A 27,512-nucleotide genomic window follows, 5' to 3' on the forward strand; every position below is an offset into this window, starting at 1 on the left:
GCTTTTTATTCTGTGGTGAATTATTAGCAGAGTTTTAGGTATTCATCTAGTTTGCTTTCCTCCATCACTGTTGCCTCTCTTTCCTGTGTTAATACAACATGAAACATAACTATGTTATAGACCTCCAAGCAATATCTGTTCCTGTGTAACTTAGCTAATTGCATTTGGTGCTTCCCAAAACTTTTTAGAGTAATCACATGTAGGGGTGCCTGGGTGACTCAGTCGTTAAATGTCTGCCTTTGGCTCAGGTCATGATCCCAGAGTCCTGGGATCGAGCCCCGCATCGGGCTCCCTGCTCAGCGAGAAGCCTGCTTCTCCCTCTCCCACTCCCCCTGCTTGTGTTCCTTCTCTCACTGTCTCTCTTTCTCTCTCTGTCAAATAAATAAATAAAGTCTTTAAAAAAAAAAAAAAAGAGTAATCACATGTATAGTGAACTAGGGTATGGTGCTTATACCTGTATTTTCCTGATTTTAGGATTTTCCTTTTGAATGCAAATGGGATGCATATAATATAATAGTACATTTGTATAAATCCTGATTATGATTTTAATCAGGTTAGTGTACATTCCAATCCTTAGACCAACCAGTAAAACAAAGATAAAAAAAAATAATGCAAAGATGTGTAGCTAAAAAGTCAATAGACATTAAAATGGAATGCTAAAAAATGGCCTACTAGTACAAAAAAGGCAGTAAAGAAGGGGAACAATAGAGGAAACAAATGGAAAACAACTAATAAAATGGTAAATCTAAACTCAGCTATAGCAATAATTATATTAAACATTAATGGACAGAACACTCCAGTTAAAAACTAGAAATTGTCTAAAAGGAGTAGACAAGACTCAATTATATGCTGCCTACAAGAGATGCGCTTTAGGTATAGAGAGACAGATAGGTTGAAAGTAGATAAATGGATAAAGATATACCATGCAAATGATAATTAAGTGAAGGCCAGAGTGGCTATGTTAATAACATATAAAATCTATTTTAAGACATAAACTATTACCCGAACTAAAGAAAGACAGTGACAGATGGGACAGTTCATCAGGGTTAGGGGTTTATAATGCCCAGAAGTATTAGAGAGGAGGTTGATCATAGAATGTGTACCCAATGGGGGGGCCCAATTTGAGGCAAAAATTTGATGAAGGGAAAAGTGGACAGTTCACAATCATAGTTGAAAATTTTAACATCTCTCAGCAATTGATAGAACAACTAGATAAAGAAATCAATAACTAGAGAAAAATCTGAAAAATACCAAGCTCATTGACTTAATTGATATTTTTGAAAATTGCACCCAGCACCTTCAGAATATACATTTTTTTTCATGTGTACATGATAGGACACCAGGATAAACTGTATGCTGGCAATAAAGTCTCAGTAAATTTTATGAAATTATAAGAATAACTCTGACTACAGTGGAATTTTATTAGAATACCTCAGACAGCCTCAGATGTTTGGAAATTAAACAGTGTTTTGAACTGAATGCTACTGAAAGTACAATATATCAGAATTTATGGGATGTATTAGAGTGGTGTTTAGAGAGAAATTTGTGACTTTAAATGCTTATAGTAGAAAAGAATGATCTTAAATCAGTTATCTAAATTTTACCATGAGAAACTTGAATAAGAAATTGAACCCAAAGTGGCTGCCCCCATCGGTGCCCTTCCTGCCCCCAGCAATCTCTGCAGCAATTATCATGATAGCCGGCACTCCCCTTGCTGCCAGTGGGCTGACCTGCTTTTGGAGCTCAGTGAAAATGCCCTATGCCTGGAGCCTAGTTGAAAATAATAGTGGTGTCAGTTTAGGTGGCTGACAATCTGGAAAGGCCAACAGCACAGCTGCCTGAGGCTGTGATACTGGTTGGGGCAAGCAACATCGTACTCTCACATTTAATAGGAGACCCAGAGACGGAGACAGCCATTTGGGCTTCGTTAAGCTTCTGTGTATTCCTGGGAATTTGGAAGGCTACATGCATGCTTAAGAAAGACCAGAGAGGACCCCACTTACCTCTTCATCCTTACCTGACCCTGAGACCAGGGAATGAAAGCTAGGGCACACTCATAAATTCCCTGATGATTGAATGTGCACCTCAACCTATACACATACCACCTTGGCAAAGTGTGGGAACGTTGCTGGTTCAAGATGTTTAAGCACAGCTTCTGACCAGTCATTGGTCAAAAATAGTTATTTTAACCAAACATGAATTAGTCTTAGGAGTGGCCCCTAGAAGCCAGAATTTAATAATATTAACAACTAAGCAGAGACCTAAGTAGCTGCATAGTGCTAAGGAGACAGATTTTGTATAATTAGTCTGAGCATTTCACTAAAACAAACAGTAGCAGCATTCCACACCATCCTCACTTTTAAGGAGTTCCTCATTAATCCAGAGTTGCTCCAATATCACCTAAAATCTTCAGTTTTCAGAAAAATTGTGAGACATGCCTAAGAAACAGGAATGTATAGCTCATACACAGGAAATAAAACCAGCTGATAGAAAGTGTTTCTAAAGGGACCCAGATGCTTTACTCAGTTAACAAAATTTCAAAGCAGCTATTATGTGTTCAAAGAACTAAGGACAGATACCATGTCCAGAGAATTAAAAGGAAAACGTGATGACAGTGACTCATCATAGAAGCTAGCAATAAAGAGATAGAATTTACATATATGTCAATATATGTGTATGTGTCTAGAAATTCTCCAGTTGAAAGAACAATAACTAAAGTCAAGAATTCATTATAGTAATTAACAGCAGATTGGAACTGGCAGAAGAAACTGGTGACCTTGAAAATTGCTAAATAGACATTAGTCTGAGGAATATATAGAAAAAAGAACTAAAAAAAAAAAAAAAATAGAGCCCAGTAGACCTGTGGGACATTATCAAGAATATGCATGAGGCCTAATGGGAGAGCCAGAAAAGAGAGGAGAGAAAGAGGCAGAAAAAAATATTTGAAGAAATAATGACCAGAATTTCCCGTATTTGATGAAAAATACTAAACTGCGCATCTGAAAAGTTCAGTGAACTCTGAGTAGGATAAACTCATCCATACACAAAATAGTCAAACTGTGGAAAGCCAAAAACAAAGAGAAAATCTTGAAAGCACCTAGAGAAGAAATTCATTATGTATAAGAATTCATTGATGAGATTAGCAGCTAATTTCTCATGAGAAACAGCAGTGGCCAGAAGGCAGTGGGATGACATATTCTAATTGCCAAAAACAAACTGTCAGTCGAGAAGTTTGTATCTAGCAAAACCGTCCTTTGTTTTTCATACAAAAAATAAAGATCACTGGTAAAAGTAATTGCTCAGGTATATCTAAAAAACAGTGTATTTGTTTCTATTGCCATGTAACAAATTACGCTGACGTATGGCTTAATACAACACACATTTATTACCCTATACTTTTAAGGTGTTGGCCAGAATGTTCTCATCTGTAGGCTAGACTGGAGAAAAGTTTGTTTCCAAGATAACTCAGGTAGTTACCAGGTTAGTTTCCTTGTGCTTATAGGACTAAGGGCCTCAGCTTCTTGTGGGCCTTTGGCTGGAGGTTCCTACGGTTTCTAGAGATTACCTGCAGATTCTTGTCCCATGGGCTTTCCCACCAGCACTCCTTACCTCAGGTCAGCAACGAGAGTCACTATAGCAAGTCCGCCAGCAAGGTGGACCCTCATATAACATAACACAATCAAAGTAGTGATGATGAACACAGTTCATCACCTTTGCCGAATTCTCTTGGCTTAGAAGGAAGTCCTAGGTCCTGCTTAAAACTCAAGGGGAGAGGTACATAAAGGCATGGACATGAAGAGGCAGGGATTATGGGAGGGGCCCCCTTAGAATCATTCTGCCATAGACAGTATAAATATATTTTCCCCATTTTCATTTCTTAAAGACAACAACATAAAACAAGTATAAAACTGCTGTTAGGGGGTGCCTGGGTGGCTCAGTCGGTGAAGTGTCTGCCTTCAGCTCAGGTCATGATCCCAGCATCCTGGGATCGAGCCCTGCGTTGGGCTCCCTGCTCAGCGGGGGGTCTGCTTCTCCTTCTGCCCTTCACCTTGCTTGTTCTCTCTTTCTCTCTCCCTCTCTCTCTTTCTTTCTCAAATAAAATCTTAAAGAAAAATCTATATAAAGATGTAATGTATATGACAGCAGTGGCACAAAGAAGGGGAAAGAGGGCTGTATTAGAAGTTTCTATGTACTGCTGGAATTAAACCCAAAGTAAGAATAGGAATGAATGATAAGGAGAAAAAAAAATCAGTGGGATTGAAAATGGGCAAATGAAGGAGAAAATTGATAAAACAAAAAAAGCAAAAATTGACTCTTTTAAAAGATCAACAAAATTGATAAATCTCCAGCCAGACTGATAAAGAAAGCAAGAGAAAAAACACATAACCAGTAGTAAGCATGGGAAAACTGTTTTACAGATCCTGTAGACATTAAAAGGGTAATAGGAATATAACGAACACCTTTTTGCCGTTTAGAAGAAATGGACCAATTTCTGGAAAGTCACAAATTGCCCAGACTGACCCAAGGAGAAATAAAACAATTGAACAGCCCTATATCAAAGAAATTTAGTTCATGATTAAAACTTCTCACGAAGAAAACTTTAGGCCCAGCTGCCTTCTCTCTTGTATTATTTCAAATGTTGAAAGAATAAACAGTAACAGCACTACCCAAACTCTTTGGTTGTGTAACTGCGTAAGGCTTGCAGTGCCCTGATACAAAACCAAATAGACATTGAAAGAAATGAAAACTACATACCAGTATCCTTCGTGATGATAGATACAAAAATCCTTGACAAAATACCAGCAAATCTAATCCATCAGTGTACAAAAAAAGAATATTATATCATGGCCAAGTACTGTTTACCCCAGGAGTGCAGGGTTTAAGATTTGAAAATCAACATGGTAATTTACATTATTAATGGAATAAAAGTATAAATACCAAGTGATAATTTCAGTAGATGCAGAAAAGGCATGTGACCCTATAAAATACCCATTTATCATAAAGACTCAGCAAACCAGAAGCATAAGATAACTTCCAAAACCTAAGGACAGGTACCTAGGAAAAACTACTATGTGCATCATAGTAAATGGTGAACTGCCGAATGCTTTTCCTCTGAGATCAGGAACAAGGCAAGAGTATGTGCTTTTACCATTTTTATTTAACACTTGTTTAAGTAAGAGTCCTGTCAGGATTGGAAAGAAAGTGAAGCTCTCTTTATTAGCAGAGAACGTAATTGTGTATACAGACTAGCATAACAAATCTACAAAAATGTGCTTGAACAAAAATGTGAATTTAGTTAATTTACACAGCTCAGTATACAATCAGCTTTATTTCTCTATATCAGCAGTTAATAATTGGAAAATGAAATTTTAAAACAATTAGTTATTATACCAACAAAACAAAATATTTAAGATTAAATATTTAAAATATTTAGTAATGTAATGATAGATGTGCAAGCCCTTTACATTGAGAAGTACAAAACATTGCTGAGGGAAATTAAAGAAGACCTAAACAGATATTCTTTGTTCATGTTTGGAAGAGTCAATATTATTTAGAGTATTTGGGGATGGTTTCCATTTTTTGAGTCGATGGAGTTCCAATCAAAATCCCATAGGCTTGTTTGAAGAAAATGACAAGTTGATTCTAAAATTTACTGGACAAAACAGTTTTTTAAAAGGCTTGAGGATATGTACTACCTGCTATCGAGGCTTTCTGTAAAGCTGCAGTAATCAGGACGATCCAGTATTGGTGTATGGATACACTTTTCTGTCAATAGACTAGAACAGAGTTTGGAAATAGACCCACACTTGTATAGTAAATTGGTTTTCGACCGTGGCACAGGGATAAATCATTGGGAAAGATTTCTTAAATGGGATACAAAAAGCACAAGCAATAAAAGACACAAATGAGTTGACTTCCTCAACATTTAAACATTTTGCTCTTCAAAAAAAGGAAAATGAAAAGGCAATCAGGAGACCAGGAGAAAATATTTACAAAACGTAGCTGACAAAGACTTGTATCCAGAATATATACACAATTGAATTGTAAACTCAGTAATGAGAAAAACAATGTAGTAAAAATGAGTGAGCAATTTCAACAGACACTTGACAAAAGAAAATACATGAATAAGCCCAATATCACTAGTCATCAGGGTAATATAAATTAAAACCTCAGTAAGTTACTACTTTATACTCTCTGGAGCAGTAAAATTAAAATTATTGATGATGCCAGGTATTAATGAAGATGTAGAACTGTGACTCTCATACATTTTTGCTGGTGAGAGAACATAATATTGTATAGCCACTTAGAAAAACAGTGTGGCAATTTCTTGGGAAGTTAAATGTACACTTAACATGTGGCCCAGCACTTCTTTCCTAGGTATCTACCCAAATGAAATGAAAAATACAGATTTGTATGTGAATGTTCCCAGCAGCCTCATTCATAATAGCCTCAAACTGGAAATAACGCAGTTATCTATCTGCTGGTGAATCCATAAATAAATGTATATACATATTAGGTAATACTATTCAGCAATACAAAGGAATGAACTTTTGATATATGCACACCAACAACATGGGTGAATTTCAGAAACGTCATGCTAAGTGAAATCAGTCAAACACAAAAGTCTACATACTGTATGATTTCACTTACATGGCATTCTAGAAGGGCAAAACTGTAGTGGTTGCCTGGGACCTACAGTCTGGGCAAGGAATTGACTGTAAAGAGGCAGGAAGGAACTTTCGGAGATGATGGGAGTATGTTGATTGTGGTGGCGGTTACCTGGCTCTCTATAGTTTGTCAGAGTTCATCAACCTCTACACTCAAAACGGGTGAATTTTATTGTACCTCACTAAAGCAGTTGGAAAAAAATCATATTGGTAGGAAATACTTCTTTTATTTATATATACTTTAAAAATTTTCAGTAGGTTTAAATGGATTTCTTGAAAGTATACTATAACTTGTTTAAAATAAGTTGCACCTGCGAGTAGGCAGAAGGGAGCTAAAAGGACAAAGTAATGAGGTGGCTGGGACTGCTGGTAGTGTTCAGGGAAAGCTCTTCTGATGAAGGGACATTTGAGCAGATACAGATGAAGTGAATTCAGTTCAATCAAAGAAGTGTCTTCACATGTGCCTCATGCATCTCTTACTTTATATCCAGGCGTTTTGCAGTTTCTGTTACTAATTACAAATGAGATCTTTTCCTTATCTGTTGCATTAGCTATAAGAATCCTTAAATTAATCGTTGTTTTCATCTTCATTTGTCTTTTGTCTCCTATTTGTTAATGCCTTGAGGACAGTAAGTATACACTTTTTATGCATTGTTAATTTATAGCTCTACCTCTCTGCTGTGTTTCCAGCATGTCCTCGGTTACTGCGTATTCATGGTTTTTACTGAGACTAAGCAGATCCCTGTTGTATCTGTTAATCTTTGTTTTTCCCAGCTCAGTATAGCACCAAAATGCAAGTAGCACCTAAAAAAGGCCTAAAGTGGAAAACCAAAGATGCTGGTGCAATTGCATGTAACATAATTTCAGTCTTACTTTCAAATGGAGCGAGTATAAGATGCGTGTAAGACTGTTTGCTGGCACCTTTAAAGACAGCCCTGGTGGATTCAAAGGTGGGAGAAATGAAAGAAGGTATTCTTAAACCCCACAGATTAAGAAAGAAGCAGCTGATTGGTCAGGTATAGATTAGAAATGGAAGTCTTGGCAAGATTCATTGTTTCATTCGAATAGAAGGGGTTCTTTTAGATTTCATGCCTTAGTCTCCATATGTAAGGGAGGGTGGGTGTCCGAGACTTGAGGGCTCAGCATAAGCTGTCAAAGTGAAAACATTTGTCGCTCAAGTTCGTGCCTTACCAGTAGATGGCAGCAAAATGCTTTGTTTAAACATTCTTGCTTGCTTTTTTTTTCTTTTTAAGTAGCACAGTGTGTAGGTACTGTATCTTTTTGTTGTTGTTAGCAACTACTTCTTAATTGTATTTTTTATTCTCCATAGTATTATTAATATTTTATATGGAGTTTTCTGCCTCATAGATTTTTCTAAGGGACCCAGCTGTCATCACATAGTTTAGAACTAAATAATGTTTCAGTAAACAATATAGAAGTGTTTTAATCCTATAACTTTGGAGGCTTTCTGTTTGGAAAGCACTCATGAATTTCTCTCTTTCATGAATAAACCAGAAATTAAGGGTGACTTTTATAAGAAGAGAGCATTTTAATCCTACAGGTAGTTAGGCCTGACCAGTTTATTTTCACCTGAGAGATTGTTGGCCCCCCAGGACGTGACCTACATAATAGGAGGGAGCACTTCTTGTCTTGCCCCTTTTCTCCCCACTGCCCAGGAAGGTGAGTGGGATGAGAGCCACACAGAACTGACCCTTGGCTTCAGGGAAGATCGGGGCAGGTGACAAAAGTTTGTGATGAAGAGTCACATAGCCAATTGTCGCTTCTCTTTCCTCCTTTCACTCTTTCTTTCCAGAAATCAGTCCATTTAGGAGAGCATTTTGGAACTGTTATAGAAAATATTTATACAGGGCTGAGGTTTCTCCCAATTTTTCACACAACGTGCTACTTAATTCTTAGAAACTCCAAAATTCTTATAAAACTAAGAATCCACAGAAGAGTCTCTTATCTTAGGAAAACATGATTTATCAAGATCACTTAACATATATCTTACATGCTTTGGAATTTTTACAGACCACAGAAGTTTTTTTTTTTGTTTTTTGTTTTTTCTACCTAATACACCCTAAAACAACACAGCCTGCCAGACCACAGTACATCCGTCCTTTAGAGCAGCAGATGTTGCTACACATGCTTCTCTTTAAGACCAAGAAGCACAAGAGAAAACAAAAAGTTCAAAACTGAAGAGAAACATGAAACAATACAGAGATGAGAGAGCCGAGTAGCCAAAAGCAGTTGGTTAAATTAAGATTAAAATTAATTTAAGTTAAATTAAGAGAGGGGCTGTGGCAATCTGAACGCTCTATTTTTGCCTATCTTTTAAATACTCTGTAGGTCATTTTTGTCCTGTTAACCCAGGTTTGATGACTTTCTACCAAAATTTATTTTCCGTGAAAACTATGCTTCAGTTAAACTGAGAAAGAAGTACCTGATGTCCATTAAAATCTTCAGTCATTTCACATTTTTTTTTCCCTAGGAATGGGCTTAAATGCTCTGTGCCGTGGTAGAATTCATTGTTTTGTCTTCGAGTCTGCTAATGTTTTCATTTTGGTTTTAACCCTAGCCGATCCGACAGTTAAGGACTTGATCGGAGGCTTCACTGCTCTTCATTACGCAGCCATGCACGGCCGGGCCCGGATTGCACGCCTGATGTTAGAATCTGAATACAGGAGTGACATTATTAATGCCAAAAGCAATGATGGCTGGACTCCCCTCCATGTGGCTGCTCACTATGGTAGGGACTCATTTGTCCGACTCCTACTGGAGTTCAAGGCTGAGGTCGACCCGCTCAGCGATAAAGGCACCACCCCCCTTCAGCTCGCCATCATCCGAGAGAGGTCAAGCTGCGTGAAGATCCTCCTGGACCACAATGCCAACATCGACATCCAGAACGGTTTCCTCTTGCGATATGCTGTGATCAAAAGCAATCACTCTTATTGCCGAATGTTCCTTCAGAGAGGAGCAGACACAAACTTGGGTCGCTTAGAAGATGGACAGACTCCTTTGCATTTGTCTGCCCTTAGGGATGATGTGCTTTGTGCACGGATGTTATATAACTATGGAGCGGACACAAACACAAGGAACTATGAAGGACAGACCCCATTGGCTGTTTCAATAAGTATTTCTGGAAGTAGTCGACCGTGTTTGGATTTCTTACAAGAAGTCACAAGTATGTAATTTAATTATTACTCTTATTGCATTTTTAAGAAATTTTCATCTTCTGGGGGGTGTTTCAGATGTGTTTACAACTTAAAATGAGCAGATGCTAATGATTCCCATCAGCCCTGCTTATTAATAAGTTATTAATAATATGAGTCATGCTTCATTCATCTGAAATAAAAAGAAAGCTCTATATCACAAGATTTCATATGAATTCAATGTGTTACTGAAAATAACAGGGATAGATAGGCTGAGAGCGGAAATATAGGAAGGGACAGAGAAAGGAGAAATTGTTAAATTCACAAAGATCTCTGTTAGAACAAGACAGTTCTTACTGGTCATACACATAGTCATTCGGGCTTTCATGGACTTCTGATTGAAGAATTAGAAGGAGAGCGTTGGACTTTAGGTTCCATAGCTGTGGAAGTGTTCTAGAATTGGTGCTTTAGTGCTAAGCTGTTGCTCCACGTCTTATTGTTGCTTTTCTGGCTTCCCGGGATGTGACCCCACATGAGATGAACAGCAGTTGTTCCTGAGCGAGGGATCCTAGTAATGCAGGTTACAGATGCCAGAAGTTGTAAGATGAGATTTGTCATCAGTGGGCGATTTGGTACTACTGTCCCCGGCCCTCGTGGCTTCCACTTCTGACCTGTTTTGGTATGGGCACTTCTTCTGAAAGCCTGGAAATGTGTGACTCGCCTTGCGTGGCGGTGCACGTTTGCATTGTTTTTCTGGTAGGGATATTGGTCTGTGTGTGGATATAGCCACCCTCCCTTGTCAGGCTTCCTCCGCAGCTCGTCAAGGTGTGTCTTCAGAGCTCAACATCCAGCCTGAGGCTCAAGTCGATAAACGAAATGTTTGATTTCGCCCTCTGCTGCACTCTTTCATGAATTCCCTTTTCCTCACCTGCTTTTTCCCTTTCAGTCGTTATCATGGAAGAACAAATACACCGTGGGTACCGGGTACTGAGGGGTAAGGCGTTGACTTGACCCGGTAAATAATCTACTCTCCTGCTTAGAACTGAACTTGGGAGTAGAAATCTTAGGAACAAATGAAGTGTAATTGGGATTTGGTGTGCTTATGAAAAGGAAAAGATGGCATTGTTACCACTGTGTGTCTGCAGACCAAAGCCTAAAAAGAAATCACCCTCAGGATCCAACTTAGGCTGTCCAGTTGGCCTCTGTGTGGCGATGGAAATGGCCTGTCAGCGCTGTCCAGTGTGGTAGCTACTAGCCCTGGCCCCGTGTGGCTGTTGTACACGTGTTATGTGCTTAATGCCACTGAGGAACTGAGTTGTTAATTTATCTGTATTAATTGAAATTTAGATGGCTACAAGCGCCTGTTGGCTCCCGTGTTCTACACAGATCTGTCTGCCTTGGGAGCAGGGTTTTGGGCTGACTGGTAGGTGATCCCTTGAAGAAAGTTTTTGAGACACACGACCTACTGAGAGACAGGGGATGTCCTGTGTGGTGTTTCCTCGCCAGCTTACTCTGACTCTTCAGATCCAGGCCGCATCTAACGAAAAGTGTGCTGTGACATTTCAAGTGCTGGTTCTCTCAGCAAATTTTCTAGCAGTCTTCATTCATAGACTGGGAGGGGTACTGGTGTTATGAGAGAGAATATTACTCTTAAACTTCAGGTTAGGATTCTGTCCTGGAAAAAGCCTGTGAAGTATCTCTTACTCTTTCTACATTCTGAGTATCTTTTTGTTGTTGCTTTCGTTTTTGTTTTAATTTCTCCCTCGAGACTCCTGGTTAAATTAGTGTGACTGCCTCAGCCCCTTTTGTTAAATATTTTGCTCAGCAGGTAAGGGCATGGACTAGAGCTAGGCTACCCAAGTTCAAGCCCCAGCTCGGCCACCTGTCACCTGTGACCTTGGGCAGGTTACCCAACTGCCCTGCCCCAGTGTCCTCATGGGATCATTAGGATAATTATATCTGTCTTACAGGCTTGTTGTGTGGGTTAAATGAGTTAATGTTTGTAATGTGCTTAAAATAGCACCTGGCACATTTTAAGTGCCATATATGTTTTTTAAAATAAAATAATTTTAAATGAGAGTGGATGAACAGCAAGGCATGGCTTGCTCCCAATAGAGTGAATCCCTTAGATTCTTACTCTCCCCCAGCCTCGTAGTTTTCAGCTCGGTGGACTGTTGTTCCCTTTATCCTCCCCTGTGCCATATGTAAACTCCCCTACTCACTGTATGGACGAGGGAGTTAATCCAGAATGAAGAATCTTTTAAGGGAGAAATTCCACAAGAAAGCTGAACCTCGGGCATAGAGTAGCAAGAACTTTTAAACTTACAGGAGGTATAGAAGGGATTTTAATGACCTGCATGCCTGGAATTTTGTTTGGAGATAAGTAGAGAAGAACTTAAGTGTGGGGGGAAAGCCCACTTCTGAATTCTCAGGCACAGATTATGCCTGTGGTAGGGACGGACTTTCTTCAGCCAGCCACCTCTGCAGGAGAAGGCCTTAGGCCTGAAAATCTCTGGTAATTGCAGTTCCTTGTGTCCAAGGGTCTGGAAATCAGAGGAGGGTTTTAGAGAACAGAGTAGAGGGGGCGGAAAACGAGATGGCTCCCTGCTGGAGAGTGCCACTTGAAAGGAGGCTGCTTCCACGTCTGACTGGCTGGCCTATTTGCAGAACAGGTGCCATGTTGTGCTGCCTGCCTAGGAAATCCCTCGATTGTAAGGCTTGTTACTCTTTCTGCACAAGAAGGAAACGTTCAGAAGGCAAAGTGGAATCCAAGACTCGGACAAGCAGCAAGGTGAAAAGCTGTTGGAGGGGTCAGCTTGTCACCCATTCCTCCCTTTGCCCGGGGACCTGCACGTCTATACTCACTGTGTGGAATCTACCTCTGCAGGGCTGCTACTTCATCAAGGCATTAGAGAGGCAAGATTTTACTGTTACCATCTACCAGCTTCGTTAGTTTTAACAGAGCAATCATAAGTTAAATTGCCTGTCTGATAATTCCAACATCTGTGTCATAGCTGAGTCTGTTCCGATGCTTGCTTTGTCTCTCCCAGCTGTTGTTTTTTTCTTGCCTTTTAGCATGTCTTGTAACTTTTTATTGAAGCCAGACAGGATAGATCAGGTAAGAGGAATGGAGGTAAATAGGCCTTTAAATGTCAGGTTCTGTGTGAACCTGGCCAGGAGCTGGGCTGCGTGCCATGTCTGCTGGAGCTGTAGGTGCTGGAGACTTCAGTCCCTCCTGCGTCCTCGGTCTTGTCGCCCCTCTTGACTTTGGGCTTCTCGGTCCCCCTCCTCCGCCCTCACACAGCTTGGTGAGACAGTTAGACTCTGGATGCTGGAGTCAGAGAACCGTTCTTTCTCCAGGTGGGATGAGACTCTGGTGAAGTCTTTACCCTTAGAGAAACAGGCCTTTGTTATGGAGAAGGTCCTGGGTGTAGATCACATGATTATTCTTAACCCTCCTCCCTTGCCAGAGCCACGAGGGGGGTTTTATTAGCTATTCACTGTGACAACCTGGTGGGGTTCCTGAAAGTAAAACGGAGAGGATGTGGCGGGTCGGGGTGGGGTGCTTCCTAAGACTGTGACCCTCACTGTCAGACCAGTCCACACACAGCCTCAGGTAACTCACCAAAATTACCATTGAAGTGTTCCTACCAGTTTAGGGCTCCAGCAGCTTCTGCTCCGGGTTCGCAGATCTCAGCGGTGACTCTCTGAATTTGTTTCTCTCTCCTGACTTTGTGGTGGTTTGCGCTGTGAAGTCTGTTCACTGGTGGGCAAGTCCAAGGCAAGTCTTTGATTTTGCATTTGTTCAGCGTTTTCTTCTTACAAGAGCAGGAATGATGACTTCCAAGCTCCTTACATGTTCAGGAGCTAAAACTGGAAGTCAGTTCATTAGTTTTGTTGTTTTTACGTAAAAAGTGAACAGCAGCCTATCCATGGTCATTTGGGATGAGTAGCGTTTTGCCCCCTGGAATTCAGAGGCACATGTCTCCCATATATGATCCTGAAGATCTCTCAGCTCTGCCTGTGTCAGAGGTGCTGTTAAATTAGCTGTATCTCGTGGTGGAGAGAGCAGCTAATGGGTTCTTGACCCCCGTGTCTGACATGCCTAAAAACCTGGGGCAAGCCGCTTAGCCTCCCAGTGCCCCCTGATTCTCAGTTACCCCCTCTGAAACATGAGGGAATTAGACCACAGTCCTTGGGGTCTCCCCCCTCCTTTTTAAAATTCTTGCCGGTAACCACTCTTAAAAGGGAATGATTTCCTGCTGTTTGTGATTTTATTTTATGATTTATGTAGAACAGTGGTTTTCACAGTGTGGCCTCTTGGGGGGTCTGCAAGACCATTTTAGGTGCCCATGAGGTCAAAATAGATTTCATAGCAGCGCTGAGATGTGATTCGCCTCTTTCACTGCGCGGTCATTTGACTGATGGGGTAGGAGCAATGGCGGGTCAAACTGCTGGCTCCTCTGTGTCAACCGAGGCAGTGGCCCCAAAGGGTACACATAGTTCTTGAGTTCTTCACCACCAGGCAGTCTCACTAAAGAAGATTGCGGTTCCATTTAGGGATGTCTTTGACAAAGCAGTAAAATTAATCCCATTAAATCTGATGCCTCTGAGTACATGCCCTTTTAATATTCTGTGGAATGGAAATTGAAAGTATTCTTATTGCATACCAAAGCGCTGTGATTGAATTGACAGAAAGCTCTTCTTCGATTTGTTTGAGCTGAACCAGCAGCTTTTTTTGTGGAACACCCATTTTTACCTGGAAGATTGACTGACAGCCAAACGATAGCTATTTAGTCTTGGCTATTTGGCAGACTTTCTTGTCATGTTAAGGAAAACAATTGACCGTATTTATGACAAGTCATAAAATTTGAGCTTTCAAGTGAAAATGAGAATTTTGAAAAGCTTGTGTTTGCTACTGTGACATTGGCAGTTTCCCAATATGCAAAGACTGTTTTGAGATGAGCGGCAATACTAACAAAAGTGATTTTTTGATAATAATTAATGAAATGGGTCAACATTTGGAAGATCTCCATAACCTAGTGAGCCAATGTTTTCCAAAGGACTAATGCATAATTTGACAAAAACATGCATGGGTAAAAGATCCATTCAAAGGACAAAGTAGACCAATGGATTTGAATGTGAAAGAGTATGAGAGGTTCATTGATTTGGTTTCAGATTGCGTATTGCAACTAACCTTTAAAAAAATACCACTTGTTGAGTTTTGGGGAAGTATCGAAGAAGATGACGATCATCTAAAAAGACCATGAAAATATTCTTTCCCTTTCCAACTATGTGAATGAAGCTGGATTTTCTTGAAGTACTTCAGTCAAGACAGCATGTAAGAACAGAATGCAGGAGCAGATCTGTGAATCCAGCTATCTTGCATGAAGCCAGACTTTAAGAGATAATTTGCAAACATGTAGAACAGTGCCACTCTTCTCGTGAAACCTTTTTTGTTTCAGAAAGCAGCCTCTTTTGTCTACCAAAATTTACTTCAACTGATAATGAATTTATATTTGTTATTTTTTTTTTTTAAGATTTTATTTTTTTAGTAATCTCTACACCCAGTGTGGGGCTTGAACTCCAAACCCTGAGATCAAGAGTTGCATGCTCCGCCAACTGAGCCAGCCAGGCACCCCATATTACTGTTATTTTTTAATTAATCAACGAATATGTTTTAAATTTCCCAACCTAAATTTCTAAGTATGGCAAATACAGATAGAGATAACCCACATAAACAAAAATCCTTTGGGGTCCTCCAATTTTGAGAGTGCAAAGAGGTCATAAAACTAAAAGATTGAGACCCTGGTGATGTACAACTTCTACATTCAAATTTTTAAGGACACCTTGTTAGCCTGGTGTTTTCACATTTGGTGAATTGCTAATATATTTCTGTTTGCAGTTAACTACAGTCTGGATAAAATGAAATGCTTTAAATTACTACTTGCCCTATGCCAGTGTATTTACAACTTAGGATCTGTAGAGATCAGTGATTCCTGAAGTGTGCTTATAAAATTGTGGTTCTATCAGATGCTGTGAGGGTAAACGGATACATTATTCAAATTAGTTTGGAAGACTAGTACCCTGGATTCTAGATCCCAGTTTCAGGGAGTAGCATATCCAAGGTGCCAAGAAGTCCTTGAGCAAGTTAACCATGAATTTTTGTTCACTGAACAGCCAACTTTCACAAGCATCTTTTATTCTGTGGCAAGCTCTGGTCTAGATTATTCTTAAGGCAGGGAATATGCAGTTTGGGTTTGTGTTTACTATCCAAAAGGAGGCCAAGTTGCAATCTGTGTTTCTAGTAGATGTTGCTCACAGACTTGAAGCAACCACTCAGTTTGCATCAGTGGTGTGTGAAAGGTCGGACTGGGTTGTATTTTGATTTGTATAGTTTAGGAAATTAAATGGCTCCTATTTCTAAGGAAAAAAAAGATTAGGTAGATGGGAATTGAATTGGGTAAACTATTTGGGGGAGACTTAGTTTGTCAAGTACTTAAGCGTGTTGCGTTCCAGAACAGCATCACAGGTGTTTAAAAATACTGTTTTACAAACACTGCAGTAACCTGAAATGTGTTTTTATTTAAAAATAGTCAAACACGATGTTTTGGCAGCAGGAGTTAAACTTCAAAAACAGTTTCAAACTCTAAAAAGTAAGAATACAAGTCATGACTTTTTTCTTTTTTTTTTTAATTTTAAGAAGGTAAAATTTAGGCTGTGGCTTTCTCAGCTAAATCTAGTACAGCGGCAAGCATGTGAGCAGATGATCACATAAAAACAACACCTCTACGACAGGTGCCCTTATTTCTGTTTTTCTTTCAAAAGCTTCTTTAATCACTTTCTTTGATTTTTGGGGGGAGAGTAGGATGATATCAAAACAGCGTTACCTAGTGTAACTTTTTTTTTTTTAATATTTTATTTATTTATTTAATTGACACAGCAAGAGAGGGAACACAAGCAGGAAGAGTGGGAGAGGGAGAAGCAGGCTTCCCGTGGAGCAGGGCGCCCAATGCGGGGCTCGATCCCAGGACCCCGGGATCATGACCTGAGCCGAAGGCAGTCACTTAACCAATTGAGCCACCCAGGCGCCCCACCTAGTGTAACTCTTTAAGAGAATTTGTGTAGCACATTTTACCTATGGTGATTTTTTTATTATTGCTTTTTTTTTTTTTTTTTGGTAATAAATTGGGGATTTGCCAGATATCTGCATTATAGTCTTGATAGGCCTTTGGGTTCCAATTACTAAAATCACTTTTAAGGGAGCCTGGGTGGCTCAGTTGGTTAAGCAACTGCCTTCGGCTCAGGTCATGATCCTGGAGTCCCGGGATCGAGTCCCGCATCGGCTCCCTGCTCGGCAGGGAGTCTGCTTCTCCCTCTGACCCTCCCCCCTCTCATGTGCTCTCTCTCTCTCATTCTTTCTCTCAAATAAATAAATAAAATCTTTAAAAAAAATAAAATTACTTTTAGAAATCAATAGTACATAGTTCTAAGTCACTTATACTACATTTTAAGGTCCTTTGATCTAGAAAGCATTGCCTTATTCTTCACTTTTTTCATGATATTTATATTGCTTTCTGTTTTCAGTATAGGCTTCTAGAGATTTGTTATTTGTTAAGAAGCAGTCTATGGTTTTGTTTAGTTTTAAGTTTTTTATTTTAAGATTTTTATCTATTTATTGAGAGAGAGAGAATGGTAGAGAGAGAGCATGAAAGGGAGGAAGGTCAGAGGGAGAAGCAGACTCCCCGCTGAGCAGGGAGCCCGATGCGGGACTCGATCTCGGGACTCCAGGATCATGACCTGAGCCGAAGGCAGTCGCTCAACCAACTGAGCCACCCAGGGACCCGGTTTTGTTTAGTTTTAATGCAAATGAAGAATATAGGTCAAAGGTCATTAGCCTGTGGGAACAAATGTAACCAATGGACAAATGTCATCAAGGCTGATACTGTATATATTTGGATTTTATCTAAGTTAAATTATTTTATAATGCCCCGATTTTTATATTAAGGTGAGCTAGAAACTGTCATTGTCCTATAAAGATTTGTTGAACACATTTCATCCTGAGTGTCTGTGAAGGAAATTCAGAGACAAGAGCAAAGGAACAAAACGTGTTTATGGTAGGATTTTAAAATGGGAAGCTGAAATAAAACGAAGAGGTATTGGGAGACCATTCCAGATGCTGACCTAAAATGGGGAGGTAGCTGAAAGGCACAAGTCAGATTGTAGACAGCAGTCAGAGGAGGCTAAATCTTTCTTTACACCCTCTGCTGCCGGCCTCTTTCCCCTCTCCCCCAAAGAAGACCCGGGACGTTGTTTTGCTTTCATTTTCTTTTCTCTGGCTCTACAAAGATGTTTTGCCTCTCTGTCTACCTTTACAAATATTTTACCCAAATAAGTTTAGCCTATCGTAAATGTGGTAATGGTGGTATCAAAAGGAGGTGGTTTAGGATATTTAATTTTCTAAATTATGCCGCTGCCCTGGTTTTGTAATTTATCTTAGACCAGACCCTTCAAAAGCTGATTTCCTATTTTATACCAGCCCAATTATTACTAATGATGGGCTGCTTTACCAAATGGAGAGACTAACAGCCCTTTGAACTGTTATGCAATCCCGTTGTAGTTTGTTAGTGTGAATACCTGGTAGTGTTCCTGCATCCCCCAAAGTGTTTATGATTCCTGAAATTATACTCTTGTGTGAGCCATCCCCCCAGGTCTCTCCTGTTACAATCCCTTGGACAAGGCGGTTGTTACTTAACAGGGTAGGAGTAATTTTCTGCGACACCTAGTAAACGTTGTGCACGTGTGTGTTGAGTGTTTCTGGTTTCATCCTCTTTCTCTGCCTTCTTTTCTTCTGCCGCCTTCTCTCCCCTCACCCCTTTAAGCCACGGCGTAGCGCATTTTGGGGGTACGTAGGAGGTGCACAGTAAATCTTTTTTGAGTGATGGGTTGACTAGAAAGTAAGGACTTTTTGAATCATAATTTTCTGTTCCTAAAATGATATTCCTGAAAAAAAAAAAAAAGCTCCTTAGTCAGTCTTAGAAACAGCAGGGATGGCAATGAGTAGTCCTTATCACTCCTGCCTGTTGAAGCCTGCCGCCCGGTCCGCATTCCAGCATGGCAAGATGAGTCCCTATCTCCATTGGCAGTGCAGTAACTTAAAGACACCCCTCACTTCATCACTGCACGGGTTTTTATATGGTTAAGGTTCTTACATCTCTGCCTGCCCTAAATCATGCGGCGATACCCAGTGTCAGTCCCATCAGTTTGTCCGGGACCGTTTCCCCGTAACTGATTACCAAGTGGCTCCTTTGCTGTAAGCTGCCAACCAGTTGTCTTCCTCTCTTAACACCAGGAAGAGGGGAGACCTCAACTTCCAGGAAGCACCCTCTGCTTTTCTGGGAAGGAGAAGCAAACATTATCCTTACAAGTATTGAAAAATCACTATTTTAACCTTTATTCACCAAATACTTATATAGCCCTTACTATGTGTCTGGTACTATACCCATAAGCACTTTAGCAAAATTAGCTTTTTTGATGCTTGTAAAGCCTGTGATGGAGGTGTTGTTATCCTTGGTTCATAGATGAGGAATCTGAGGCAGGAGGCTAAGGATCTTGCCCAAGATCACACGGATTGTAAATGGTGGGGCCAGGAGTCAGACCCGGGCCGTCCTGCTCCAGACTTGATGCTTTTAACCACTAAGATGTGCCTCTCCCATTAAAGGTCATTCTGCAGATTATACATGGTCAAGAGCTCTTTAAAAGATAAGATTCTCCCAGAATAGTAAAAGATTGCCACAACACGCCACTTAAGGAGAAGAAAAATCAGTAGCAAATCGAGTAAAACTCTGATGTTTAGACATAGAAAGTTCATCTCTCCCGGGGAGAGGCCCTGTGGAGGTACCTTCTGAGGATGATAGGATTATTGTAGCTACATCCCTTGGATTACAGGTGCCAGCTTATCTTTGCTTTCTTGCATTTTATCACAGACAGTGAGGAGAGCCAGTGGCCCCTCCAGTAGTGGGCCTGCAGAATCTTCTTAACTAGATCATTAGGATATATTTACTACTTTTCTATGTTACAGCAGGGGACAGTGTTGCCAAACTTTCTGCTACTAATAAAAGCCCCCCGCCCCAACCCCAGCTTCTAGTAACATTTTAGAACTTTCTTTTAAGCCCTAACAGACTCCTCAGAGCCCTTCCCCACCAGCTGGTCCCAGTGATAAAGCCACATATTTTAGATTTTTTTTTTTTTTTTTTTTTAATGACAACACACCCTGCTTCGGGGTCCCAGAATCTCAGTTATTTAATGCTGCAAATTTTAGTGGCTTAACACAGTAATGGTGGATTATTTTGCTTCTCTGCCCCACGCAGTGTCATCTGGAGTCTCTTGACCGGGGCCTCTCCACTTTCCCAAGATGGCCCGCTCCGATGGCTGGCAATTGGGTGCTGGCGGTTGGAGTTCAGCCAGGGTTGCTGGGCAGTGACCTCAGTTCTTCCTTCTAGACTGCTCAGACTTCATGGCATGCTGGTAGCTGTGTTGGCAGAGTGAATGTCCCAAGAACCAGGTGAAAGCATGTCCCCTTCTGTGACTTACTCATCGCAGTCACATAGTTTCACTTCCCCCATAGTGCTGAGTGCACCCAGTTGCAAGGAAGGGGAACCAAGGCTCCATCTCTTAAAGGTGGGCATATGGATCACACTGTAAAAAAGAAAATGAGGCATAGGTGATATCGTGGTTATTTTTGGAGAGCACAGTCTGACACAAAATAGGACTATCAGAAGATCCCCCTTACATAACCCTTTGTCTCGATCCCTTCTTTTTTCCCTTTAGCTAAGCAAATCCCGATAATACAGGTTTTCTACTTTGTCGGATGATATGTTTCCATTTAAGTGTGCATATATTTTTTACATGTCAGTCTTATCCTCACCTGTTTTTTGCCTGAATACATTGTGCTTGTTCTTTTTGTTAATATTACATTTGAAAAGAACCTGCCATCTATTAGGAAAATCAGATTCTTCACTCTGAAAAAAGAAGGTTCATATCTAATTCATATTCTGGTTTGCATTTGCAGATCAAATACTGTAAACGCTTATCAAAAAATGACAATGATAATTTATTCCCTTCCTAATGGTAGCCCATGAAGGGTGGTGAAAAATAATTCAAAACAGGTTAGAAAATGATTTGCCGTTGACATGGGTGGGTTTTGCAATGAGTTGACTGGTTTGTCCCTTATGGACAAGCCTGTTAAGTATTCATTCATTCAGCTAGTTTTTACTGAGTATAGTGTCAGGTGTTGGGCCACATTGGCAGCCAGATGTGGTCTTGCCCTCATGGAACATGTCAGATAGTGAAGAAGCTGGACATTAGTAGAGAATCACCAAATAAATGTAAAATCACAGCCTTATTAAGTGCTGTAGTAGAAAGGAACTCTGAAGTATCTGATGGGGAACCTTTGTCACCCCTAATGAAGTGCTTCTGAGCAGAGATCTGGAAAATGGAGAAGACACATGTTGGCGAGAGACGCGTGAGTGTATCCCAGCCTCACACTGATCTGCGTGCAGGTATCCGTAGATACACACGCCCCAGGTTTACAGGCGTTTCCAGGAAAGCAGTAGCTTCTGCAATTTTGTTCAGAGAAGACCGTGTGTTAAGTAACTCTTGGAAAGCACATGTTCACACAGGCCCTTACAGAGAGGTTTAAGGAGCCTTTTTCATTTATGAAGAATTACTTAATTTTGAATAATGGCGATCACTATAAACAAGGGCAGTTCAAGTAAGGGGTAAAGTACTAATTGTAGCAATTGTTCTCCATGTATGGCTTGGGGACTCCTGGAGGTCCACAAGACCCTTTCCCCTATCTGAGCTCAAAACGATTTTCATAACACCGAGACATGATCTGCCTTTTTCACATTCCTTCTTTCGTGAGCATAAGTGGACTTGTCCAGAGACGAGATGACTTTATCACAGCAGATTGAATGTAGAAGCATATATGAGAACTCAGCTGTCCTCTGTTAAGACAACCCTTTAAGAACTTTGCAAAAATGTGAAAGAATGTCATTCTTCTTACTGTTTTTTAAAATACTGTTTTTTTGTACCAATGTTGTCTGTGGCCACATGTAATGGGTTTATTTTTATTTTTTTTTAATGAATAAGTATTTCTAAAATTCACTTTAACTTCTAATATGGTAATTATTGATAGATATAACCCACATAAATGGAAGTTCTTTTGGGTCCTTGATATATTTAAAAAATGCAAAGAGGTTTTGAGACCACGAAGTTTGAGATTCGCTGAGGTATGGCATTCTATTTGACTTTGAGCATGTTACTTAATCTCTCTGAGACGCAAGGAGTCTGTAAGATGGGGATGATGATCAAAGTAGTGCTTCCCTCATAAAAGGATGAAACGAGTTAGTGTATGTTGAGAGCTTATAAGGACCCATGGCATGGAGTAAGCATTCAACATGTTAGCTTTTGCTGTTTGTTACCATTTAATATGAGAGCAAAATTTATGTGAGTCCAGATATAACTGAGGCACTGTTGCTCGGAATTCTTGCTTGCGTTTGAGGTCATCTGAATCGTTCTGGTAAAATACGATATTCAGAAGTGAACGAAATTGAATTTTGTAATTCTGAGTTGAGTTACAGCAGTGGTTTTTATTGGCACACGGTAAGGGTGTGAGGTTTGAAGACACGTAGATTCAGAATAGTTTGGGGTGTTTTTTCTGCCTGGCTCCCTGCCCCCCCCCCCAGTCTATGCCCTCGTACCTACAGCCAGGGGTCTGCTATGTCCAGAATCATGGTGAACAGGTGGGCAGATGTCGCTTGGGAAAGCTCCCTGGAGATCATGCTACGTGTCTAGGCTCCAGTGTCCTCAGTGATGAGCTGAAGGAGGGGCCACATTAGATAGCTTCTCATTCGGTTCCCCCACTTTTCAGACAGAGAAACTTTGATTTGCTCACCCAGGTTCACTCAGCATATTAGAGGCATCCCAGGATGAAAACAGGCATTCTGATTTATAATGAAAAGAATACCAGGCTTAGACTCAGAAAAACTGGTTTTAGTCTCTGTCCAAAAAGCTTTAATTGGTCATCTGACATTGAGCAATTTGCTCAAATCCCTGATCCCTTCAGTCCTTATTTGTAACATGGAGGTGAAAATATCCATCATCCCAGGGTTGTGAAAAGCATCAGATGGGACCTCATATGAAGGTCCCCAGGGCGTGTCCTCTCATTAAGTCTGTCTGGTCCTTTGCATGTGAAGTCCATAGAGAGACACGTCCTGGTGAAACAAATAATTCTTTTCAGAACTGAAAAGCCTGCCTTAAATATTGTACTGTGTAGCTTTGTAACTGTTTCTTTTTTCTGTCTTTTTAGGACAGCCCAGAAACTTGCAGGACCTGTGCCGAATTAAAATTCGACAATGTATAGGCCTTCAAAACCTAAAGCTACTTGATGAACTACCAATTGCCAAGGTCATGAAAGACTACTTAAAACACAAATTCGATGATATCTGATGTACACAGAACTGTGAGCAAGATTAGGAGTTATATTCCAGATACTTAAAAGGCTTTTTGCCTTGCACAAAGTATATCCTATGCAATTTCTGATTTGCTGTGAAGTCAGAAAGCAGGTATACACTTTTAGGTTTTTTGATTGTTTGTTTGTTTGGTTTTCATGGTAGGGGAGGGATTTTTTTTTTATATATATAAACACACACACACACACACACACACACACACCACATGCTTGAAGGTCTTAATTTGGTTTCTTGGTCCAAGTTTAAGAGGTCCAAGCTTTCTATACAATATTGCATTTACGAAAATTGTTTTTCCAAAACAACACAAGCAGCGTTGGAGTGGAGAATTTCCCCTTTCCAAATGTATGGTTTCATGGGCGTGCACGACATTATAAACCAGCAGAGCACTTGTTAAGGTTTGGAGGCACAGTTTCACCCGGGGGGGTCCTGGGTTCTACTGGAAAATGCCCTAAGAAATTTTTAAAGTAACTCTGTCACCTCATTCATTTTTAATGAGTACAAATTGGCTGTTTGAAACTGTTCCTTTCCTAATTAATGTAGCTCTTGGATGACATAAATCCAGTACCTCTGCTTTCCTGTTGGTGTGCTCTTGTTTTTAACTTATTTTTTTTAACAACTGTAGTACACTACCCAGAGACATTGGGTCTCAATTCTGTCTCTCGTTGAATCGTGCTTTTAAAACAATTAATGGAAACAAAAATAACTTTATAAAGCCAGTGTATTCTGTTTTTAAAACAGTGCCTCCCGTGCAATACTCTTTCTGGTGTATTTTATCCATTATTTCACTCAATGTTTCTCATTCCACAGCCAGCTTTGACATGCCCGTGAGAACAGGAACCGCCACTTTAATTTTAATTGCAGGACCATAGGATGTCAGGTGCCATTTCCATTGTAAGCTTTGTCTTTTACTTCACTTTAAGCAGAAAATTTCATATCCTGGTGGTAGAGTCTTCCCTAAAAATAACCCAAAATATTGTTAAGCCATTTGGCTTTAACAGTTAAATAATTTGGGGGTGGTTTCGTGGTGTTTTTTGTTTTTGTTTTTTTTCCTTCTTCCCAGTTAAAAAAATTTCTAAAGGGTACAATTTCTAATGGGTGCACATTTGTAAGTCTGGTTAATTCCTAATAGGCTAATTCAACACTTCCTATCTATTTTAAGGTTATGCACAGTGAAGCTCTTCTGGACAGTTATTTTATTTTCTGGGTTGATTGGGCATATGTTTGCAGTGTAAACACAGTTATGATAAAGTGTCAGTAACAGTGGGAAAGGTTCCAGAGACATTAGGGATCTACGCTGATGCCCTCGGAAATGTGTTCTGTGCTTATTAACATGCCATCATTTTAGTTTCAGAAGAACCTTTTCAAATATCCCAGTATTGTTCTCAGTGCTTTGGGCGATTTCAAAATATTTATGCGCTAGAAATAAATTTGTTATCAGACGTTTACAAGATAAAGGGCTTCTTTTGTCTGAATTTCTAGTTTTGAGTCATTAAGTATAAAACTACTTCACCTGGAAAGTATAACTAAGCAGAATTGAGCATCTACTCTGGCTTTACCTTTTTTTAGAGAGCCAGCAGGGATATCTATCTCTCAAGCACAGAGTCAGTTCCCTAGGATGCCGAGTAGCTTTGGCATTGGTATATTGGATCTGCTCGTGCCTAGGCAGTGCCCAGGTGCCTGAAGAACGGGCAGCTCCGGAAAAAGAATGATTCAGGGGGATTGCTGATGGGGTACATAGACTCTTTTGCAGGGAGCCAGTAATAGTGTGGCCAATTTGGTAACCATTCCAAGACTAACCGGAGCCTGATGGATAGAAATGGGTGGTCTCCCATCTCCAGAATGTCATCTTCCGATAGAGAGTCCCTCATGCAGCTGAGCTGTGTTCTCATCCTTTCTACCAGTACCCAAGTCAGAAGTGAGACATACTTGCAGTGTCAGGAATGTGCATGGCCAGAAATGTATTGTGTGTTACTTCCCCGTCAAACCCCAGGCCCGGGGAGACAAGGAGCTGGGAGGGCGGGCGCCCGGGACCCTGTACTCGGAGCAGTGCTAGTAACGTTACCTTCACACAGGGCTTAATTCCTCAAAACGTGTGTATTCATTTATTCAGGTAGATGAAAATGACTTCCTTTCCCCAGCCATTCAGAGGTTTCCAAACTAAGTTAGCCACTGAGTTTGAGTCAGGGAGTTCCAAGTAAAAAGATCAGATTAAGGTAAATTCTTTGTTCTGCATTGCTGCTGCGACTTCGGAAAAAAAAAAAATTATGAGAGCTCTTCCTTGGAATTGAAATTTCTATTTAATGAAGAAGTGTATAATTCCATTATTTATTGTTGGAGGTGTGATTTACCTGGAAACTTAAAAAGAATGTTTTATTTTTGTTAGTAAAATCCCAATCACATATCCTGTTTAACCAAAACTAAAATTTTAGTCTCAAAGGTGATAACCAGTAGAACATAGGGATCAACGTGCGGGTCCACATTTGAATTTAATTGGCAGAGACGCATTCGGTGGTCACGTAACGAGTAGAGAGAACAAGTTATTTTCCAAAAATCGATTGATTGGTTTTTCCAGAATCTTCACTGAAACGTTCCGAATATCATCAGATTTGTCGCTGACCCTTCCATGTTCCTTTTGAAATTTATTGTTTAAGCCTATTACTAAACCTTTATGAAAGTATATTTGGCAAGTACACCAAAGAAACCAGCTCATAAAAGATTATGATCATTAATGAACTGCAAACCTCATCTTTTGAAAACAGATTTTTTTTGTGTGTAAATATTTGTGTTTATAAATGTACAGCAGAGTTAAGAGTGTTTTTTAGATTATTTAATTCCCATATTTCTAAACTATTTACTACAAAATAACCCACGCTTGTTAGTTTGGAGGACTTGACTGTTTTGTTTTTTTTTAATTCATTATCCGTAATGCTTGGAACAGCATTTCCGCTAGAGAATTCATTGTTCTGGCAGTGGCAAGAGTACACATCTGGAGCATGAGGAGTCTAGAGTGATTTGTCAGATGCGCACCCTAAGAGACAAGAATGTATAGTTTCATTACCAGAGTGGACCATACACAAATAGAGATTCTAACTTTTCCTGCAGAGTCGCTCATTAGCCCAGAATGTGATTGGGATGAGGCCCTTTGCCCACAAATTTAGCTTTCATGTAACTCCTAGTGTGTTATATCATAATGTATTTTGTTCTTCCTTTGTAATGTAAGTTTTGCTTTGGGTCAATTTGAATTAAAAAAAAAAACTTAAATCTGGTTTAAAACCTATCGGAATTGTGTTTTATTTCTAGTCTGCCTTTAGCTTTTTAGTATTTCAGGCTGTTTGGTGAAAAGAGGCGAAGAGCTCTCTTTCCTTCGTCGGCATTTTAGATCATTGGGAATTGCTTCGAGAGCGTGATAGAGAAAACAGCACCATTTTAGATCAGAGAAGGCAGTTCTTGCCCCCTCCCCAAGTCGCAGTTTTCAATGCGTCCCTCATACACCCACAACAGAAAACAATGGCATCCTGCAGTGTGTTGAGTGAGCCCTGACCCCTTTCAGGCCAATTTCACCTTTGCCTCATGCCTGCCACACCTTGACTGAGCACAGAGTTTGGACCACAGCGTTTCTGAGCACAGAGCAGTAGAACGATGAATTGGAGGGAGTTTATTAGCCTGCAGGAGAGAGAAGCAAGACAACTCTGATTTCCCACTTCCCTTGTGTAGTGTAAACACAGCTTGATTCGGGAGAGACTTCACACGACCATGAGTGATGGTGTACTGAGGGAAAGGGAGGCCAGACGACTGAGACTGAGCGCCCCATGCAGAAATGTTCAGTATTTTGCAGCTCGCTTTGTTGCGGACTTGTCCAGGCTTTGGCACAACTGAAGGCCAAGAATGGGACATTTGAAACGATTCTTGATGATCAGCAGGGGAGTTCAGATGTGAAAAATAGCTGTGTTGCTTGGAAATCTTGAGGTCATTCCTTTTCCAATATGATGTAAGTAGTGTATTGTTTTTTCAGCTGACAGACAATTTACAAAAATGGCTTCCTAGCTATTGATAAAACAGATTATCTCCTTGATAAAAAAAAATATATTTCCACATCCTCTGTAGCTGGGTTTCAGGGAAGAAAGAAAATGGATTTCTAGCGTCTGCCTGTATTTATG

General features: G+C 40.2%; 1 protein-coding gene across 1 annotated transcript in view; it reads left to right on the top strand.

Moving 5' to 3' along the window:
* The window catches only part of ASB7 (ankyrin repeat and SOCS box containing 7), a 48,350-nt gene extending 21,722 nt beyond the window's left edge, over positions 1–26,628 (top strand). Inside the window, exons 5-6 of the mRNA XM_025893194.2 lie at positions 9,247–9,852; positions 23,193–26,628. Of these exons, the coding sequence (XP_025748979.1) occupies positions 9,247–9,852; positions 23,193–23,332 (746 nt within the window). The 3' untranslated portion in view covers positions 23,333–26,628. The remainder of the gene's footprint in view (positions 1–9,246; positions 9,853–23,192) is intronic.
* The last annotated feature ends 884 nt before the right edge of the window (positions 26,629–27,512 follow it).

Source organism: Callorhinus ursinus, unplaced genomic scaffold (genome assembly GCF_003265705.2).
Source record: "Callorhinus ursinus isolate GAN/ISIS: 27379988/994484 unplaced genomic scaffold, GSC_fseal_2.0 scaffold47, whole genome shotgun sequence".
Taxonomy (NCBI): Eukaryota; Metazoa; Chordata; class Mammalia; order Carnivora; family Otariidae; genus Callorhinus; species Callorhinus ursinus.